Genomic DNA, 20,324 nt, shown 5'->3' with positions numbered 1-20,324 from the left:
AACCCCTTCTTCCTGAGGACCCCAACACTTCTCAGAATCGGAGCCTGATTTCTTGCTGTTGGATGAGTTCCCACACTCAAGGGGAGGGCCCACGATTACCTCAACCTCTCTACCTCAGGAAAGAGCAATGAGATGAACAGCCTCTTCAACAGGGAATCTGAACAGAAAAGCCACTTTCCGGGGTGCCTGGGTGCCGCAGTCGTTAAGCGTTTGCCTTCGGCTCAGGGCGTGATCCCGGCATTCTGGGATCGAGCCCCACATCAGGCTCCTCCGCTATGAGCCTGCTTCTTCCTCTCCCACTCCCCCTGCTTGTGTTCCCTCTCTCGCTGGCTGTCTCTCTCTGTCAAATAAATAAATAAAATCTTAAAAAAAAAAAAAAGAAAGAAAGAAAAGAAAAGCCACTTTTCATCTGGCCAGACTGAAGCATTCACCTACATTTCTCAAACTTGGCTGCTTATTAGTGTGGCCTGAGAAAGTTTTTTTAAAAAAAGATTTTATTGGGGCGCCTGGGTGGTGCAGTCGTTAAACGTCTGCCTTCAGCTCAGGGCGTGATCCCGGCGTTCCGGGATCGAGCCCCACATCAGGCTCCTCCGCTGGGAGCCTGCTTCTTCCTCTCCCACTCCCCCTGCTTGTGTTCCCTCTCTCACTGGCTGTCTCTCTGTCAAATAAATATATAAAATCTTAAAAAAAAAAGATTTTATTTGAGAGTGAGAGAGAGAGAGAGAGAAAGAGCAGGGGGCATAGCAGAGGGAGAGGCAGAAGCAGACTCCCTGCTGAGCAGGGCACCTGACATGGGACTCGATCCCCAGACTCCAGGATCATGACCTGAGCCGAAAGCAGACCCTGAACCGACTGAGCCATCCGGGCACCCCTCACCTGAGAAACTTACAAAGAATCCCAATGTCCAGGCTACACCCCAGACCGATTACATCTGAAGAGCTGACGGTGGGACAATGTGCTGCCAGCTTTGAGCACCACTGCCCCGCTACGTAGGACGCACAGACAGCCCAGCACACATCAGGGAAAGCATGAGGCATGGACTTGTTTGTAGCGAACTTTTATGAGAAAGCAAACAGGACTGTGAGAACCCGGAACACTCGGGGCTGGCTCAGGCTGAGTACACTCGAGAACCCTCACTGGGAGAGGGCTGAAAGCTATGTGGCAGACTCCCTAAATCAGTGCATCAGATTCTGCTGTTGAAGATCGAGGCCAGAGACAGCTAAGTAGGATCCCCGAGTGAGTCTAGGAGACGGGACCCTGTGAAAGGCAGCTGGGACAGGGGGCGTCTGTCGGAGACACCAGTTTCTGGGCCGGCCCCGCGTTCCTTCCCGGCTCCGGGCAGGGAGGGTAGCAGGCGGCTGGCTCAGTAGAACTCTGGAGGAACCTGAGTGGGGCAGGGGCTGGCCGAGGACAAGGCTCACTTATACTTTTTGGAGGGAAACTCCCGCCGGCCTTGGCCCTTGCTGCCGAAGTTGCGCACCCGGTGGATGACCTGCAGCTGCCGCTCTATGGTCGCCGTGATGTTCACGTCATCTGGGATGTGGACGTAACGGACGTTACGGCCCGTCACGAAGAGGTCATCCAGCGTGACCCGATGCCCCCAGCGGTCTGTGTAGGTGACGTTGGCCAGGCGGATGTTCATGAACGCATCGACATTGTCGATGCGGCCGCGGGCCACGCTCTCATCCCGCAGGTCCACGGTGGTCACCTGGCCCTGGAGGCCCTGCAGCAGGATGATGAGGCTGTTCTCAGAGATGGTCCGCTCCTTCACCGAGTGGCTCACTGCCATTCTTGCACACGGAAGGCTGCTGGCTGTGGGAGGAGGAGCACACAGACGGGGGCTGTAGCAGGCTGGGGGCTGCAGCTGCCCACTCACCTCCACCAGGCTCTAGCACAGACCTCTCCAAGTCTGCCGACCTCCCCAGTCTCTGTGTCTGCGGAACCCCCTTCCGTGCCAGGTGCTTCGTGCACACGCCTCACGGAATCCTTACGCTACCCAGCAAGCCAAGAATTACTTCTACTCATTTTGCAAATAAGGAAAATATGACCAAGAGATGTGAAGTGACTTGCCCAAGGTCACATAGTTGATCCAAATCTATCACTGTCTACTCCCAACCCCACAGTGCTACTTCTGAACCCTCACTGCACCTTAGAATCACCCAGTGAGTTTTTACCTGCTGCTACCCCTCAGACGTTCTGATTCATTTGGTCAAGGGTGGGGCCTGGGTATCCTATTTTTTAAAGCTCCACGAGTAATTCTGATGTGCATCCAAGTTTGAGAAGTGCTGCTCTAAAGTGTAGTTTACACCCTGGCTACTCAAAGTATGGTCTGTGGATGAGTACTTTCAGCATCACCCAGGGACTTGCTGGGAATGCAGAATCTCGGGCGCCTTGTGGCTCGGTTGGTTAAGCATCTGCCTTCGGCTCAGATCATGATCCCAGGGTCCTAGGATCAAGTCCCACGTCGGGCTCCTTGCTCCTTGGACAGCCTGCTTCTCCCTCTCCCTCTGCCCCTCCCCTGCTTGCACGTGCGCTCTCTCTCTCAAATAAATAGATAAAATCTTAAAAAAAAAAAGTAGAATCTGTGGTCTCTCCCCAGACCAACTGAAAGAATCTGCACTTTATCTTGCCCCTACATCAATTACCAGTTCTCAAATGTTGGTGTGTATTGGAATCACTGGAGGACTTGTTAAATTGCAGAATGCTGGGCTCACCTCTCAGTTTCAGACTTAGTAGGTCTGAGGTGCAGCCCAATAATGGTAACTTCTAACATGTTCTCAGTCAACACTGATATTGCTGGTCTGGGGCCCACGCTCCCGGAATGACTGGTCTACACCATGCAGCCACCATGGAAGTAGAAATTTTGGCAAATTGCAAAAAACAAAAACAAAAACAAAAAACCCCAACATGGCAGCATATTAAGCACATAGGTTTTGAAGGCAAAGAAAAATAGGTTGGAATCCTCACTCCACCCACAAACTCTGTAAACCTAGGACAATTACTCAATGTCTCTGAACCTGTTTCCACATCTATTAAACCAGAGGCTAACAGAATCTCCCCAGACGGAATGTACTTTGCTTTCATCACGTCCTGACGTTGTATTAACGTAACTCTGTCTTATCTAGCCCCTCTTTCCAGACCCTCAGTGGAAAGTGGTGGAACTTCCCTCCCTAAGACCTCATTCAACCCCGACCGGGGCTGTGCAGGGTGGCATTAAGTGCGGCAAGCCAGACCACACCACGGATGGGGGAGTCGGGCCGGAGGAGTGTAAGGACCCCACCCAGGCTTCACCAGAATGCGCCCCGATGAGGCTAAGGGCTGCCCGGGGACTGCAAAGGGGCAGTCCCGGGCTCTAGGACGGGCTCTGCCACTTCCCAGGAGAGCGCCCTCGAACAAGCCGCTTAGCTGCTTCAACCTGTTAGCCCAGGGGGAAAATGGGGATGGCGACGACCCTTTACTCACGGAGTAGTGAGGGTGGGCGTGGGGAGATGGGCTCTAGTCAGCAAATAGGGAAGGAAGCGCTTCCCCCGCTCCCCGCTGCTCTCCGGGGTTCCGGGCGCCCCCGCGCTCCGCCCCAGGATCCCGGACCCACCGCACCGGATTTCTTCCGCTTCCCGGTCCGCCTCGCGGCCCAAACTAGCGGGCTCTTGGCGGGGCCGCCTCCCTCCAGCCGCGGGACGTAGGAGCCATGGCAACAGCTGGGCCGCTCGGTCCTCCCGGAGCATAGAGAGCGCGGCCGCCGTAGGCCCGCGCCACCGCGGACGCGCCCGGAACTACAACCCCCAGAATGCCTCGCGGGCGGCGTGCTCGCGCTCGGGCGACTCTGGGCCTGCGTCTTGGGGTGTCTCCTTCACTGGAGCCACTCATTCTTTCAACAAATATTCATTGAGCCTTCGCCGTGCGTCAGGACACCCTCCCAGGCTCTGGACACACAGCAGTGACCAAGGAGACGAGCTCCCTGATCTGGTGACCCATAAATCTACTTGGGGGCGGGCGTCCATAAGAAAACAAGAAAATGGTAAAAGTCCTTCAGAGAATAAAAATAGGGTGATGTGATAGTGACTGGGTGGCTTTTTATTGGATGATCAGGGATGTCCTGAGAAGGTGACATCTGATCTGAGATCAATGACATAAAGCCAACTTGTGAAAACTAGGAAAGCAGCACTGCAGTTAGAGGGAAGTGTTTGTGCAAAGGACCTGGTAGAAATGTGCTCGCCAATTTGAAAAAACGGAGAAGCCAGTAACACAGGACAGTGGTATGCCAAGAGGTGGGAGAGGAAGTCAAGAGCCCGAGCACTTATGGCTTTGTAAGCCAAGGTAAGGGGTTTGGATTTCCTGGTTAGGAGTGCAGGCTCTGGAGGCAGGACCTAGCTTCAAATCTGTTCCCTGCTAACTGACTTTGCACAAGTGAATCATACTCTTTGTGCCCAGGTTTCCCCATGTTTTACTAGAAGTGCAATGATGGGCTATCAAAGGGAGTGTGTGTGACATGGTCTGATTTACATTTTTCAAAGGTCATTCTATGGTAAAAGCCATGGTAAAAGCCTCAATTTCCCTGTTAGAAAAAAGCAAGGTAATGTCTGTCTAAGAATTGACCTTCATTCATATGTGAAAGCACCTGGCTCCATAGGAGGTAGGTTTGTTTCATTCCTTCACTCTCTCATTCATTGATTTCCAGCTCCCCCAGGAGCCTTCCCCCTTTCCCAAAGATCACAGTCTCTTCTCATCCTAAAAATAGAATCTGCCTTTGTCCTCCATGTAAGCTACTCTTGTTCTCCTACCTTCCATGGTTGAACTTCTCAAGGAGGCCTCTACACCTGTGGTTCTCCAGGTGTAGTCCTTTTTCCAACTTCATGACCATTCTCCTCGTTCCCCGCCCCCCCCCGCCCCGGGGCACTGTATCATTTGGTTTCACAGATTTCTGATTATTTCTTCTCCATCTCTCTCTTTTTTTAAACCCCATTTTATTCTCCTGCTCCCTAATGTGTGTGCTTTCTCTGAGGCTGTGTTCCCAGCCTTGCTCTCTAATTGGTCACGCCTGTCCATGCTGCCTGCTACTATGTACTGAGTCTCTCTTGTCTAGCTCACCAGCCCAGACTGCTCTATGGAACTCCATTTTCCAACTGTCTGTTGCTTACTCCCATATGTCTTAGTGGTACTTGAAAGTCAGCATGTCTACAAGACAGATTATCAAGTCCATCCCAGATCAGTTGTTGCTCTGAATTTTTCTATTTCTGTGGTTGCTACCACCATTTTTCAGCTACTCAAATTGGGTACCTTGAATAAACATGATAACTTTGATCATTTCTTGATTCCCTGCACCTGCCAGTCACTGAGCCCTGCAAATTCTTGGAAGAAGGGTCTCCCACCCTCACTTGTCTTTTCATTCTTACTGCCACCAACCCAGTTGAGACCTTCTTTCTCTCATTTGATTCATTGTAAAAACCATCTTACCGGTCTTTGTGTCTCATGATCATTTGCCAACAGATTCAAAATATAGTTATGATCTTATCATTTACCTGCTAGGAAAACTTTTGATTCACTAGCAGAATAAATGTTCCAATGCTGACATGAACCTGATTCCAACTCACACTCCAGCTGGATCTCTTTCAGGTTCTCAACTCAAACCCTCCCACCAGTGTTTCTTAAAGTGTGGTATGGGAACAAGTTGCCTTCATGGAAGGCTTTGTTTCACGGAATCAGAAGCGGAGCTCGGAAATCTGCACAACCATGCTAAAATTTGAGATCCAGTGCTCTCCTCTCTAGTTAGGCCTAGCCACTCAGCAACTCAGACAAGCCCTCCACTCCTGCCTCTGCCTTTGTTATCCGTCTGCATCTGCCTTGGCTCCTCTCTTGTTTATCTTTGGATGTTAAATCCAATCCCTCCCTCAAAGCCTGGCTCAATTGCTGTACCTTTCTGAAGTCTTCACTGATTACCCCATTTGGGAGTGATGTCTTTCCTCTAACCCCTGTAACATATTGCTTGCTGTATGTTTGCTTGTCGTAGGCCGATTCACCATACTTATTTATGTTAATCTTACTTCCTCCCCGACTAGTCTCCTGGGTGCTGAGACAAAGAGAAGGCCTTAGGAGTCCAGAATGCTTCACACTACAAACCGGTTATATGAGGAACACTGGCTTTATGAATGTGGTGAGGTGACAGGGATCTGAATGAAGATGGTAGCAGAGGGAATGGAAAGAAGGGCTGAATGTTAAAGACTGAACAAGCTAATCAGCCTCCCTGAAGGCTGATTAGATCTGGGAGTGTGGGTGGGAAGAGGAATCAATGACTAACATTTTTTTTTTAAAGATTTATTTTTGGGGGCGCCTGCATGCCTCAGTTGGTTAAGTGTCTGCTTTTGGCTCAGGTCATGATTCTGGGGTCCTGGGATCGAGCCGAGCCCTGCATCGGGCTTCCTCTTCCATGGGGAGTCTGCTTCTTCTCCCTCTGCCCCTCCCTGCCACTCATGCTTTCTCTCTCTCTCAAATAAATGGATAAAAGATTTATTTATTTATTTGAGAGAGAGAGAGTGGGCATGCTCTGGGGGAGGGGCAGAGGGAGAGAGAGAATCTCAAGCAGACTCCCCGCTAAGCACACAATCTAGACCTTTTCATGTGCTTTCCTTCATCTCTCCTCCCCACTTCAGCACATGACCTGAGCTGAAATCAAGAGTTGGACGCTTAACTGATTGAGCCACCCAGGCACACCTAAAAAAATTTTATTTAAGTTTATTTATTTTTTTAGTAATCTCTATACCCAGCTTGGGCTCAAACTCAAAACCCCCAGATCAAGATTGCATGCTCTTCTGACTGAGCCAGTCAGGAGTCCCTTGATGATATAAATTTTAACTCTGGGTACCTCAAGAGATGGTGGAATGACTCTGTGGGGGATATCTCATTTTTTGGCTACTCAGCCAATTAAACTCCTTCCCCCACATTTGGGGAAATCGGACATTCTATGCATTTCGGTGGAAAGTGGGGTTCTGCTGCCCACGACAGATGATGTAAGGGCCAGATATTGTCTCTGATCCTTGTCAGCTATGGCGTGGGCTTGTGACCTAAGCCAGCAGGGACTGTTCAGGCTCCATCCTGGTGTCTGCACCATCCAGGCCTCGTTGCTGGGGCTGCTGCTGGTGCTGGAGTCCTCTCCTGTGTTGTCTGCCCTTCCTTGGCTCCTGGCCGTTCTCTCACGCTTCTCCAGTCTTCCTGACAACTGTGAGTTGCCTGAAGTCCCTTAAGCAGATTCCTTCTCTAGTTAAGTAGCCAGAATTGGTTTCAATTTTTTGCAGCTAAACACCTAGCCTAGTACTGGGCCCACTTGGATTGCGTTCATTTCAGGAGCCTTGAATGTCTCTGTTCCCTTTAGATGAGCTGTAATAGTTTAGTTTCTAATTGTCAGAGGATCACAGAATCCCGAGGGGGCAATTCCCAGGTCACCTGCTCCAACTCAGCACCCAGTGCCCAAACCCCTCAACAGTCACTTGCTCCCAGGTGTCTGACTCCACTGTTAGGATGTTTTTGGTAACTTCTCCCCATTGCTTCTAGTTCCTTTCTATGGAAAACTGTCCTGTTGTGTATTACATTTAAAGATTTATTTGAGAGAGAGTGCAGGTGCACCCTGGAGCTGGGGAGGGACAAAGGGAGAGGGAGAGGAGAAGCAGACTCCCTGCTGAGCACGGAGCCCCACTCAGGGCTCAATCTCACAACCCTGAGATCATGACCTGAGCGAAAACCAAGAGTCAGATGCTCAACCGACTGAGCTACCCAGGCGCCCCTGTATTATGTTTAATTTTAGAAGTTTCTTTAGCCTTTTGAAAGTAAGGAAAATGTACCATATAAGTAAAAATGACATCAGTGTTGGGCACTGAGTTCTGAGGTGATGTGGAAGATCTCAAGGAAAGTGAGCCTGCAGTCCAGGCGAGGAGGGGGTCACAGAGATTTGCGAGTCAATAGTAATAGTTGAAAATAACAGCCTCTTGGAAAGAAAGTGATGTCAACACTTTTGGGTGCTGCCGGGCACAGGAGAGCCTGTGGTCTGGGGGGCAGGGTAAGGGGGGAGATGAGAGGAGAGTGAGGAATGGGGAGAGAAGCCAGGGGTAAAATAGGGGCCATCTGGCAATTGACCAAGCGTTTTTTTTTTTTTTTTTTTTAAGATTTTATTTATTTGAGAGACAGAGACAGAGAGCAGGAGCATGGGGAGGGGAGGAGGGAGAGGGAACAGCAGACTCCCTGCTGAGTGTGGAGCTCACCCCATGGCTCAATTCCAGGACCCTTGAATCATGACCTGAGCTGAAGGCAGATGCTTAATGGACTGAGCCACCCAGGTGTCCTGACCTGGCCATTTTGACAGACTTTTAAAAATGGCTACAGCAACATCTGTACCATGCAGGGCAAGCCTCAATTAGGAGCCAATGAGGGAGAGAGGGGAAGTGTGGTCAGAAAGTAGGATGTGAGCTACTGTGGCCGAAGGCGGAGAGAATTTTTGGAAGAAAATGGAGTTTAGCAGGGCCAAGAAGAGCCTTCCAAAGGCTCAGGGTAAAGGGGAGGAGAGCAGGCCATTGCATGGGGCAGAATCTCAGAGTCGGGGCTGGAAGAGAAGGGAGAAGGATCTGTGTAGTGACAGGAGCTAGAGGAGGCGTGGGGGGGGGGGAGGTGGCCAGGAAGCCTGGAGTGCGGGTGAGTGAACAGGGGAACAAGGACCGCCTGGAGAAGCAGAGGCCCCAAGGTGTGGGTGGGAGCAGTTTGGCTGGGAGTTCATCCTCAGCAGCCATTCAGATACATGTCTGAGGTGCAGAAAGAAGGCTGGGTGTGACTGAGGGAAGGAAGGGTACAGACAAAAGATATGCTGAAGTGGGGAGGAGAGACGAAGGAAAGCACGTGAAAAAGTCTAACTAAAGCTGAGAGGTCTTTAGGATAGGGCATCCAGAAAACCGCGTCAAAGGTCCTTGGCCGACACCATGACTTCCCCTTGAAAACCCAAAAAAAATTATGGCCCCAACATTTCAAAAGGAAGTTAGAGAGTTCTATAAAGACAAAAGAGGGCAGAGTGATCTCTCTGGGCAAATGCGTGCATCTCAGATTTAAGGGTCCTGGGCCTGCCCCCAGCTTAGTGGAGTGGCTTCACCATGACAACTGGGGTTTCATGTCGTTTGGGGAACTGACAGAGAAGGTAATGTTCTTTTTGTCAGGAGAGGCACCACTGGCCAGAAACAAAAAGAATGGTGTGTGTGTGTGTGTAGTGGGGGGAAGTGTTAATCAAATAATTCAGAGTAATTTCCATTGGCCCTTGGAACGCATTTTGACATTCTCATTTGAAAAGGGTGAGTTATGATCTGAGAATTTACTTCACACTAAGTCACAAAGCTCTGAGGGAAGATCCAGCTGCGATGGGGCTTCCTTCATCCAACCCCTGGTAAACACTTCCTTTAACTCCCTCTACTGCCAGCTGTCCAGGAATTCGGCAGCCGAAGAGGAGTTACCCAGGGCATAAGGGAATGAAGGTTAAGTAAAGGTTGTATTAGTTTTCAGATTTTAATTTGGGTCTTTATGATTAGGTATGATGGTAAATAGATATATTTTCTAAAGTTTGCATTTCTCTTTCTGTGGTTTCCTGTGGCTTAAGTTGGCTTCTATCCTGGGTATAAACCAGTAATAAACCAGGTGCAAGTGGATGAGAGATTGATTTCCTGTTTAGACCTGGGGATCTCAGGGATCTGGTTACCATGCTGGGGGTGGAAAAAGTGAGTTCACCTTTAAGAACTGCTAGATACTGGGGCACCTGGGTGGCTCAGTCCATTGGGCGTCTGCCTTTGGTTTGGGTCATGATCCTGGAGTCCTGGGTTCGAGCCCTGTATTGGGCTCCCTGCTCAGCGGGGAGCCTATTTCTCCCTCTCCTGCTCCCCCTGCTTGTGCTCTCTCTCTCTGTCAAATGAATAAAATCTTAAAAAAATTGCTAGATACATATGTGGACTAGATGGGGTGGCTTTCCTCTTAGGACTGAGTGCTAAATACACCTTTCCCCCTTTTCTTTTTCCCCTTCACTCTTACTTTTTACACCTTTCTTCTGGGAGCCATTAAAGAACTTTAGTTCAGAAGACTTTTCTAGAACTTTGCCTTCCATAATCTGTAGGGCATGCCAACACTATATGAACAGGAATGGAACAGTCTGAAACTCAGCTGAGAAGAGGTTAGTCACAGGAGAGCTGAAAGAGAGCAGATCTACCCCTGAAGCATGGAGTGGGGGGCAGCGTGGGTATAAATCCCAGTTCTCGGCTCCCACCTGGGGCAGGACCTAGCAATCTGTACACTCAACACTATCTGGGTGAGCTGGCTTTAAGCCAGTGAACGAGTTCTTTCTCTTTCTTCCAGATAAGGGAACTGAGGCTGAGTGAAAGTGACTGCCCAAGAGGCCATGGTGAATTCAGGGCAGGGCTGGGGCCAGAGCCCAGTGTCCTGACTCTGACGACGGGCCACCTTCCCCTGAAGTGCACTGGTTACTGTGGTAGGACACCCTCGTACCTGGGGCCCTGGTTTTAAATGAACGCTGATGCGTTGTTAGTACCCAGTCAGTACCCAGTCCACATTCTTGCCAGAGCAATCCCTGTCTTCCATTTTCTTTGCCTCCTCCTTCCTCCTTTCTCTGCATGCCCTCAACCACCACGCAGGTAAACTTGTTTTTCTCAGTATCTGTGCAAGTCTAGAGACATGAAAGTCAAAGGTTGCCTCATCACAAGGCTGCCCTACTGGAGATCTGTATCTTGTTTATTTACTGAGGGAACAGACACGTTTGAAACCATCCGCATGGCTCTGGAATAGGTGAAGGGAGGAGGCTGCTTCTTGGCAGCTGGTGGCCCACCTCCAAGGCCCTGGGACAGGCTCGGAGCAGGCAATGAAGTCTGGGTTTGTAGCAGCGCGGCGGGAGCCCAACTCAGAACAGGATAGAGCCTTTCCCTTCATCTGTCACCCTTTTAGGCCACCCCGCTGGTGGCCAGACTGCCTAAGAGACTAAAGCAGAGGGTACTTTGTAAGCTGTAACAAGCAGCTTACGGCACGATATGCTTCTCCTTTCTAAGAGACCTTCTGCGGGGTTCTGCAGGTGAGAAGTGTAACTCTCATCAGTAGGAAGCAACATAAGTTCATTTGGTGATTTATCTTTCTGTGTCCAAACACTATGCCTTAGGCAGGCTAAGGACAGCTTCCCTGGCCCTCACATTCCAGAACCACATCTGCCTCCACTCTTGCCACGCGTGAGGGGCCTGAGTGGTCCCCGTGGTGGGCTCCATCTCAGGCAATGACCAGCTTAGCTCCGTTTCTCTCTTGCCTTCTGCCATTCTGGATATTCCCTCCGTGGGACTCAATGGACTTGACCTCTAGATGCTGGCTGGCTCTGAGTCTGCCAGTTACTCCGTCCAGGATGGGCATGTGGAGGAGGGCTAATGCTCCTTCCCGAAGCAATTAGGGCAGCCCTGGCCTGAGATATTTTACATGGATCTTATTAGACTTGGCCTCCTGCCAGGGGAAGTAACTCATCTGGCCCGTGGAAGGGAAAGTGGCTTCCACGTATCGCACTCACTTAAGGCTCTGCCCGGCCACTGAGGGGGAAGTGGAGATAGATGTCAAGGCCCGTCTCATGCTGGGGGATCTTTAGAAGGCAAGAACGCTAAGTGACTGAGGAAGACTCTGGGGGTGAGGCGTACATATCAAGCAAACCGTTTCCTTGGTATGCATTTCCATATGGGATAAGCCCACCCCACATACGGATATCGAGATGTGCAGAGAACAACGGACACCCACCTGCTCCGAGTGGGGCCCAGCTGCGTGTTCCCTGTCATGGCCTGGCTTTCTCAGCCTCTGAGGTTACAGTTTCCAGGGTGCCGGGCAGAGAAGGACTGTCTAAACTGGGCCCCAACCGCCTTTCCCACCTATTTCAAACTCACTCACAAGGCCGAGTACCTCCCAGGAAGCTCTGAAGTTCCACGATGATTCGCAGACAGGCATCTGTGGGCAGCAGGTGTCCAGAGGAAAGCTAAATTGAATGCAGCAACAGGCGCGCTGGCTCAGCGACTCTGACGCTTGAACCTACAGCCCAGGGTGCTTTTGGATGGTTGCCATAAAACCAGAAGAAAATGGAAAAGGTCCAATTTAAAAGCCAGAATCTATTTTGCTGAAAACATGGGTGTGCGTGTGCCTTCTAGACCCGGTGCTCCTTGAGGGAGACTTGTAGCTCGTTACAACATAAACGGGAACGGGAGGTAACTGCTCACTCGGGAGAAAACCAGCAGCATCATTGTGCTCCCTGTGGCATCCCTGGGGTCCTTATCAGGCAGCCTGTCTCATGGGGGGCCGGGGGGGTGTGCCGGGCTGGCACAGCTATAACTCATCCATCATGGCGAGCAGATCGTCCCCCTTGCTGGCGCTCTGCCTCGGCTGGTCCGTGACCTCAAACTCCCCCATGATGCGAGCCAGCTCCTCGTTCCTTTGCTGGTCCTGTTGGAGAAGTGAGAGAGCAAGGCCGAGAAGGGGCTGTGTCAGCATGGCGGCTTCTCCGAGCAGATGGTGTTGAATTTTTGTCCCGCCACTGTGATGTGTGTCAGAATAGGGACTCTGGATACATGCTGATGAGAGAGAAGGGAGGGCCTGGGACGTTCAGGTCAGCAGGAGATGAGGAGGGACTGACGCTTGGCCCGTGTCATCGCCTGCACCCACCTGCGTAGCTTGTATGTTGATAACCTCATAGGATAACTCTTCTGGCCTGGTTAGCGCTGCCTGTCTGCAGGAGGTGGTAGAGAAACGGACCAAAGGTTAGGGCTGTATCCCTGCCAGCGTGGCACACTGGCATCTGATAATTTGGCAGCCTGTTTTTTTCTGCCTCAGCTTCTGCCACTTCCCTTCAGCTTTCCGCCCTTTCCCCAGGCAGAGCACCCTATGCTCCAGAAAGTCAAGCCCTTGTCTGTCTCTGTGCCTTTGCATGTACTGAACTGGGCCAAGAATGCTTTTTCCCCTTCCTCTGCTTGGCAAACTGCAAGACCAAGCCCGGATGCCAGCTCCCTCCGTCTGCTGAAGCAAAGTCAATCACTGTGTCCTCCACTACAGCATTTATGACACGGCCCTGAAATAACTCGTGTCCGGTATGTTCTCTTCCTACCCTGCGAGCTCCTGAGGACGGGCTCCGGGTCTTATGCTCCCAACTTTGTGTTCCCAGCACTTACCACAGTATTTGTCACACAGAAGTTAGTTCAATGGATACGGAAATAGAAGGTGACCCCCACCCCAAATATCTGGTTGCGAGGAGGATCACGTGAGATAATGGTGTGAAAGTGCTCTATAAACTGTAAAGCTCTGTAGAACCCTGGGTGGATTACTCTCCCTTTTGGTTTTGCGGGAGACTGCCTTATCCCAAAGCCATCAGGCCCTGACTCCCCTCTGGTTTCTTAACAGATTTTTCTTACTATGATTATCTTGACTTCCAATACTTCTTGTTCAGCTATGTTTTGCTAAGTAAAACATTAGAACTATTTCTTGAATGCATCCAGAAGGGTCAGACTATTTAATACTGGTGGATTCTTCTTTAACTAGGTTATTTAATTTGCTGGTTTTTCCTCTGTGACCTTTACGTCTGTATTTATAAGTGTCATTGGTTTATAATGGCCATTTTTTGGTTATTATCACACTTAGGAATTTTAGATATGCCTTGTAAGAAACAGGTTTTAAAACGTACTCCTCCTCTTCATCGGTGGTGAAGAGATTCAACCGGAATCCTGGCTCAGGGCCACTGGGTTTCTTAATCTCCATTCCTCCCATTAGCCTGGCCAAGAAATTCAGCTCTTCTTTAGCAAGAGGGTTTGGAGCAATGCTTTCCTGCAGAAACAATTGCATGACTTTTGGCCACATGAAGGTGATCACATTTCCTGCTGAGACCCCAGAGACCCGCGGCGGTATTATAGGACCAGGCAGAACAATAACTGTTTAAATTATCCTGGGAAGAACTGTGTCCAAATAAAGCATAGAAAATAGGCTTAACCCAAACAGAAATAATCCACATCAGAAGCAGAAGGACTCTTAGCAAGGCAGCAAACCAGATTCTCACACTTTCAAGATGAGTGGAGTGCCCTAGGCATCCCCATTCTCCTCAGACGACCTTCCTCCTTGAAGGAGAAGAACACTGCTTCCTCTTCCATCGATCTACTTCCCTGGGCTTTTACAAGTAGCCTCAGCAAAGGGCCCAGGGCCAACGGCACTCCTTCCATAGGAGCTACCACACTGCCCTCAGGTGGTGACCGTGGTGAACACACCTGGGATCCATTTCCTCCTCTTGCTGTCTGGCCCCACTCAACCCTCACCCCTCCTTCCAAGCCCGGCTCCTCTAACCCAGCTGCCCCCTGCTCTGCCTCTTCTGCTGTCTTTTTTTTTTTTTTTTTGTCACTCTGCTGCCAGTTACCTAGAGTTCTCTCACTTCTTCCTCGCTGGAGATAGACCCCTCTGCCTCTTGCCTAAATGGCGAAGTCCAAATTACTTAAGCCCCTTTGCAATCAGGCCCCACTGTCCTGGTATAGGAGAATCTCTGGCCACCTGCCTCAGTTGCATTAAGATCTAGCCATGTGGGAGAGACACGGCCTCCCTGCTTCCCCGAAATACCACTCTGCTCTTTTGTCCCTTGGTGCCTTTGCTTATACTGACACCTTGATCTGCATGCCCATTTCTCCTTCTAAGCCAGCTTTGTGTCCCTGGGTTCCCAGCCCATAGAAGTAGTTCAGTAACTGTTTGCCAAATAACTGAATATTTCCTGATCTGTCCTAGAGCAAGCTAGTAGCTACTTCTGTGAGAATTTGTAAAGATGGAATTCGGAGAATCTAAAACCCCATTTTGAACTTAGCTACCATGGCATTATACAGGGTCGCGCTGAAAAGGGTTGCTGTAATGATCAGAAGACACAGGAGTACTGGACTCAGCAACCACAGACCCAGTGGCACTGGAACAATGCTATTTCACGTGTCCTGGTGTGTGGTTCCTGCTTAATTATGGTGGTTGAGCCAAGCCTAAAATTACCTAATTAGTCAGATCACTGGAAGTCTTCATGAGAAACTACAATTAAAAACCTTTGTACTTGTAAGGCCGAACTGAGAAGATTGCAAACACCGAGGGAAATGATTGCTAGCTTTGAAGTCTAGAGTTTCCACCCCCCTCCCCATCTAGATTTCTGTGTCGAGAAATAGCTCTGAAGGTGAAGAAGGAAGGCAGCGGCTCACCTGTGTCCGGGAAGCTAAGCTTTTGGAAGCTCCAGACATGTGGGTTTCCACGGGCCGGTTCATACTGTACCTGGTTACCAATGGAAAACCGTGAAAACATTGTCTGGCCCTTTCACACCGACTTCCTTCTAACTCATAAATATAGCACGTAACTTTTGTTTTGAGACATTAAAAAGCATCCAAAAATGTGCTGGGAGTACAGAATATAACTAAGTGGGTGTCAACCACTCAGATTTCACACTTTACCAGAGAAAAATACCCGCAAAGCTGCGTGGAAATGGCTTTTCTGGCAAAGGAACGTATATTACTGCAAAAAGTGTGAGCACAATGTGCAGGCCTTGCCTTTCTGACCTCCACCGCGACACGGGTTTGGGCTGGTTCTCTTCCGTGGCTATTTACAATGACTTATCTTTTCAGCCTGGTGAGTTGCCTTATGTTGGGAAATGTTGGGGGCCCTCTGAAAATGTCAGGGCTCTGCATGCACTGTATCTGAGGGGAAATGATTTCACTTGTCAGCAGGGATTTTCATAGCGGAAGTCAAGCTGGTTTTTTAAGTGAAGTGACCTCCCTCGGACTTGAATTCATTCATTCAGGGAGGGAGAATTTGCTTACATATTGGTTCCCAGTTTCAGGACTCGGTCTCCATAAAGTTCAAAAGAACCTTCTTTTGGTGCAGTGACATAGTGCCCACCATGCTTGAACTCTACCTTCTTCACTTCTTTGCCTTTGTCGTTGAACATTCTACAATACAAATATGACATGATGGAAGGTTCTCCAAGCTTGGGGAGTCCTGGAGGCTTCTTTATTCTTTGTACTATGGGACAAAAAGGAATTCATGCACTCTTTCAAGATAAAGATGCTGGTTGCAGCAATAATAATAATAATGCAATAATAATGCTATTTACCAAGTACATGTTACGTGCCAGGTGCTGTGCAAGCACTTTAGAGCATTATTATCTTATTCACCCTCACAGCAACCATTTAATAGATGAGGAAGTGAATCCTGAAGAACTGGGTGGTTGGCCTCAGGTGTCTGCTCAGTGGCACAGCTGGGGTGAGAACCTGACCTTCTCACTGCCATGCTCTACTGAAGGAAGCGGGGGACCCAGCAGGGCCGCGTTCTCTGTGGTGGCCCACATGTTGGTTTCCTGGCACCCCAAACGCTGGTCTGACCATTACAGTTGAGAATTCACCTGATGAGTCCGGGAACTTCAGTTCCCCAGGGAACAGGCCCGGACACTGGCAACACAAAGCGACCATTAGAATTCTGGACTTTGTCCTTTAGAAATATGGATACCTGGAAAAAAAAATATACTCACTGTCATTTTTCTTGGTATATTTTCCTAGACATAAGCACTCGCAGGATGGGAAATGTATAATGGCTTGGGGATGTTACCTAGTGAATTTATAACCACGAGAGAGAAAGACTCAGCATGACTGGCCCTGGAGAGTTACGGTGTTGTTACAAACAGACCTTCTTTGGAAGGGCATGGCAAGTCTTCCAGCTGAACTGTATTACCCCCATTTTAGAGATGAGGAAGCTGAGGCTCCCAGACTGAGGTGACTCGCCTGAAGAGAATAGTAAGAGACAGGGCCAGGATTCAAAACTAACTCCGCACCCATTCCTTGGTTCCCTGCGGAACTTTCCAGACATCTGTGAGGCTGGAGCTATCAGAACCTCCATTTTACAGATGAGGAATCGGCAGCCCCGAGGTTGAGACGCTTTCTCAAGGCCAGCCAGCTCGGAAGGGGCAGAACTGAGGATTCAACCCTTGTGTTTCTGGCTCTGGAGCCCAATCTTTTGGCCATGTGCTGGACTGGTGGGAAGGGGCCAGAGCACGTGGCTTCTGTTGGCATTAGAGTCTGAAGGTTTTCTATGGGACTGAAAACACCACATTATGCTATTTCTACTCCCTAGTTTGTATAGTACTTTCTTTTTTTTTTTTTTTAAGTACTCTCTATATCTATACCCAACGTGGGCCTCAAGCTCAAAACCCGGAGATCAAGAGTCGCATGCTCTACGGACTGAGCCAGCGGGGGCTCCCTTGGTTTGCATCCTTTGTGTCAAGGTCAGGGTCAGATTAAATCCCATAAAGGCTGTAGCAGTTAATCAGTTTTATTGGATCTTGGCTTCCTCATCTGTAAAATGAGATAAATTTGAAGATCCCTTCAAACTCTAAAATGCTACAAGATTATATTTGTAATATCCTCAAAAGTAAGCATCTGTTGCGGGCAAATGAGTGACAGTGCGAAGCGCTAAGAACTCACGAGCTGGCAGTTTGGCCCGCTGCTGTCACACTGGCGTGGCTCATGCCCCAGCTGGGCCACTCCTTGGCTCTGGGCTTTGGGTAAGTTACACAACCTTTCTGTGCATTGGTTTTCTCTTTGGTAAACTAGGGGTAATAATAGCATCTATTCAATGGGCTAGTGTTATCTGCTTAATCAGATAATGAAAAGGCAGTTATCACAGAGTCTGACACATAGTGAGTACTCAATACATGGTAGCTTCTACTCTCAGTATTACAGTCTAACTGGCACAGGACCCAAGCATAAAATGGGAAACAGGGACAGTAGAAAGCGGGAGATGCTGGGTAGCATATACATTAAGTAACCCACTGAAGAGAATGACCACAGGCATGGGGGTAGGGGTAACTGTGGGTTCTTGGAGCTGGGCCTAGAGGAAGGTGGGTGTGAAGACATTTTAGAAGCAGAGGTGGGAGGGCACAAGGCATGTTTTGGGGGGGATGTATAAACTGGTTTGATTGGAAGGTTTGGCTGGACGACTGTTAAGGAATTTTTAACCTTGAGATTCTGTGACCAAGGGATGTGAATACGAGCATGGAGAAAGAAAATTTGCAGAAGTGGGAATATATATGTGCTAGACACTCTGGAAGCCCAATTCTAACAAGGTTGACTATGTCACAGCAGGTCTGGAATGTACACGCTTCAGTCCAGTGTGTAGCTGTGTTTGACCCAACAACCTGCCCTTGGCTGGATGGGACTGTGGGGTCTGTCTGCTTGCCCAGCCCCTCTGCTGGCCCTCAGCTGTACGTGTGACTCTCCCCTGTCCTTCTCCTCTTACTCCACCCTTCCCCCCCCCCGCCATCTATTCCCAGTGTTCACCTCCGCGCTGATGGCTCCCAGATTCCGAGCTGCCACTTAGCCTTCTTCCCTGGGCGCTTGATGCATCTAGCCCACTGCCTATTACACGTGTCCACCTACAGGTTCCGTAGGGTGCACCTCAAATTCACCCTGTTCAGAACAGGGCGCACCATTTGCCTTCCCAAACCTGATCCTCCTCTGGTGTTCCCGATCGTAGCAGATGACGCCCCCAGGGCACCAAGCCAGCAATCTGAGCTCCCCTGACCCCACCATCCCATGTCTATTCAGTCGTCAAGCCCTGCCTCTCCAGTGATCACGCCTGGTGCCTGGTCCCTTCTCTCCACTCCGGTCCCTAGTGCAGACCTTTGTCGTCTCTGACTTGGCCACCGCAGGTGCCTCCGAGCTGGCCTCCCTGCCTCCCCTCTCATGCAGTTGTGATCCCTCCTCCAATTGGCTGCTGAAGAGACTCCTCAACTTCTGTCTGACCATGTCCCTCGCCTGCTTCAGTGGCTCTCTACTGCCTGCCAGATAATGCCCAGTTGGGCCTTGTTCTTCTCTGTAGCCATGTTCCTCCTTGAATCCTACGTTCCAGACACGCCCAGACGCTTGCCGCCTTCTGCACCCCTGCACCACCAGACACACCAGGTGGTTACGTGCCTCATGCCTTTATTGAGATGGTGTCCTCCCCCTTGCGTGTCCAGTTAACCCCTCTCCTGATTTCCCATGGGCCTGTGAAAATCCGTTTTTAAAAAAAGATATCAGATCCTCTATGAAGACTTTTCGTTTTTTCTTTTTTTAAAATTTATTTAAGTAGTCTCTACACCGAACGTGGGGCTTGAACTCACAACCCAGAGATCAAGAGTCGCACGCTCCACCGACTGAGCCAGCCAGGCGCCCTGACTTTTCTGATTCTCTTAGGTAGCACGGACCACTCTTCTGTTTTAAAACCAAACATCTGTAAGGCCCTTGCTGCCTTTTCCCCTTCTCTAATGAGTTCCTGATGGCTTTCTGAAAGAGGAAATGAAGGTCACAGAGCTGTGGGGCCAGAGTGCTGGATGAGGCGTGTCTCTGAGCATTTGCGTTCCCCAGGGTGGTGGCAGGGCTCTGGGGGCCAGGAGGCAAGGGAGCCAGGGATGTGCAGGCCCCGGGAACATGGGGGGGGGGGTGGCCTGGCGGGCAGTTTCAGCAGTGAGTGATGAGTGCAGGGCTTTGCCCGGTGCTGTGGTTGCTGGTCTGGCCTCACTAGAGGAGGGGCATGTTGGTGAGGGCAGGAGAATGATGATCTGAAAGCGAGGGGGCAGGTGGGAGAATGCCGACCCTGCTTCTCACACCCTACCAGTGGATGAGGGCGAATGACCAGCCTCCACCAAGAGCCAGAAGCCCTCAAATGCCATCTCTATGGTGTACGCTGATAATCTCTCCTCTGGGCTCTCGATTTGCATATGCAGTTGCTTGTTTGACATTGCTACTGGCATGTCTAATAGGCAAATCAGACTTAGAGTTAATTAATTTTTCTACCCAAATATACTTCCCTCAGTCCTTCCCCCTCTCAGTGGCACCAGACACCAGCAGCTGCCCAGGCCAAAAACATAGTAGTCATTCTTCATTCTTCTTTTCCTTACCCCCCACGTTCAATTTCTCAGTAAGTCTTACTCCTCTTGCCCTGAAGGGATACCCCAGATGTGACGACTTCTCACTAGCCCCACTGGCAGCACCTATGCCAAGAACTTTCACTTTCTACCTAGATTTCTACAATAGTGTCCTCACTGCTGTCTTACCTCCGCCTTGTCCCATGCAGTCCACCTTCCAGAACACAAAACAGATCATGTTACCATTCACCTTAGGATGCCTGAAATGTTTTCTTTACTCTTAGAACAAACTCCTCACTAGGGTATAAAGCTAAGTGCGCTGGTCGGTACTAGTTTGGTTATGACTGGCGTCTGGTCTGATTAGTTAGAGCCCACGCTGCACACTACA

The 20,324-nt window shown here is 49.9% G+C and overlaps 2 protein-coding genes across 3 annotated transcripts in view; both read right to left on the bottom strand.

The window, feature by feature from the left end:
- Window positions 1-1,041: 1,041 nt before the first annotated feature.
- Window positions 1,042-3,783, bottom strand: LSM10 (LSM10, U7 small nuclear RNA associated). 2 transcript variants are annotated; one of them, XM_045782549.2, is made up of 2 exons: window positions 3,593-3,783; window positions 1,042-1,812 (listed from the first exon to the last, which is right to left on the bottom strand). In XM_045782549.2, exons 1-2 carry the CDS (start codon window positions 3,723-3,725, stop codon window positions 1,418-1,420), a joined length of 528 nt encoding a protein of 175 aa, XP_045638505.1. In that variant the 5' UTR covers window positions 3,726-3,783; the 3' UTR covers window positions 1,042-1,417. The 2 variants fall into 2 exon arrangements, with proteins under 2 accessions (XP_045638505.1, XP_087714640.1); XM_087858514.1 differs by having other exon boundaries at window positions 3,463-3,736.
- A 2,929-nt stretch (window positions 3,784-6,712) lies between these two features.
- OSCP1 (organic solute carrier partner 1) overlaps window positions 6,713-20,324 on the bottom strand; it is a 30,531-nt gene continuing 16,919 nt past the window's right edge. The window contains exons 5-10 of the mRNA XM_045782405.2: window positions 16,439-16,542; window positions 15,858-15,986; window positions 15,246-15,315; window positions 13,718-13,857; window positions 12,706-12,769; window positions 6,713-12,486 (exon numbers count right to left, since the gene is read on the bottom strand). Coding sequence (XP_045638361.1) covers window positions 12,370-12,486; window positions 12,706-12,769; window positions 13,718-13,857; window positions 15,246-15,315; window positions 15,858-15,986; window positions 16,439-16,542 — 624 coding nt within the window. The 3' untranslated portion in view covers window positions 6,713-12,369. The remainder of the gene's footprint in view (window positions 12,487-12,705; window positions 12,770-13,717; window positions 13,858-15,245; window positions 15,316-15,857; window positions 15,987-16,438; window positions 16,543-20,324) is intronic.

The sequence above is a fragment of the Ursus americanus genome, chromosome 33 (assembly GCF_024610735.1).
Source record: "Ursus americanus isolate L20-20 chromosome 33, mUrsAme1.1.p, whole genome shotgun sequence".
In the NCBI taxonomy this organism is placed as follows: domain Eukaryota; kingdom Metazoa; phylum Chordata; class Mammalia; order Carnivora; family Ursidae; genus Ursus; species Ursus americanus.
The sequence above is the reverse complement of the archived record's forward strand: the minus strand, read 5'-3'. Positions and strand labels throughout refer to the sequence as shown.

Bases quoted from the DNA above. Each gene is read 5' to 3' on its own strand.
- LSM10 (XM_045782549.2), bottom strand. From the start codon at position 3,725: ATGCTCCGGGAGGACCGAGCGGCCCAGCTGTTGCCATGGCTCCTACGT. The intron at 1,813-3,592 runs GTGGGTCCGGGA...CTCCTCCCACAG, and splicing joins AGCGGAAGAAATCCGGTGCG to CCAGCAGCCTTCCGTGTGCA.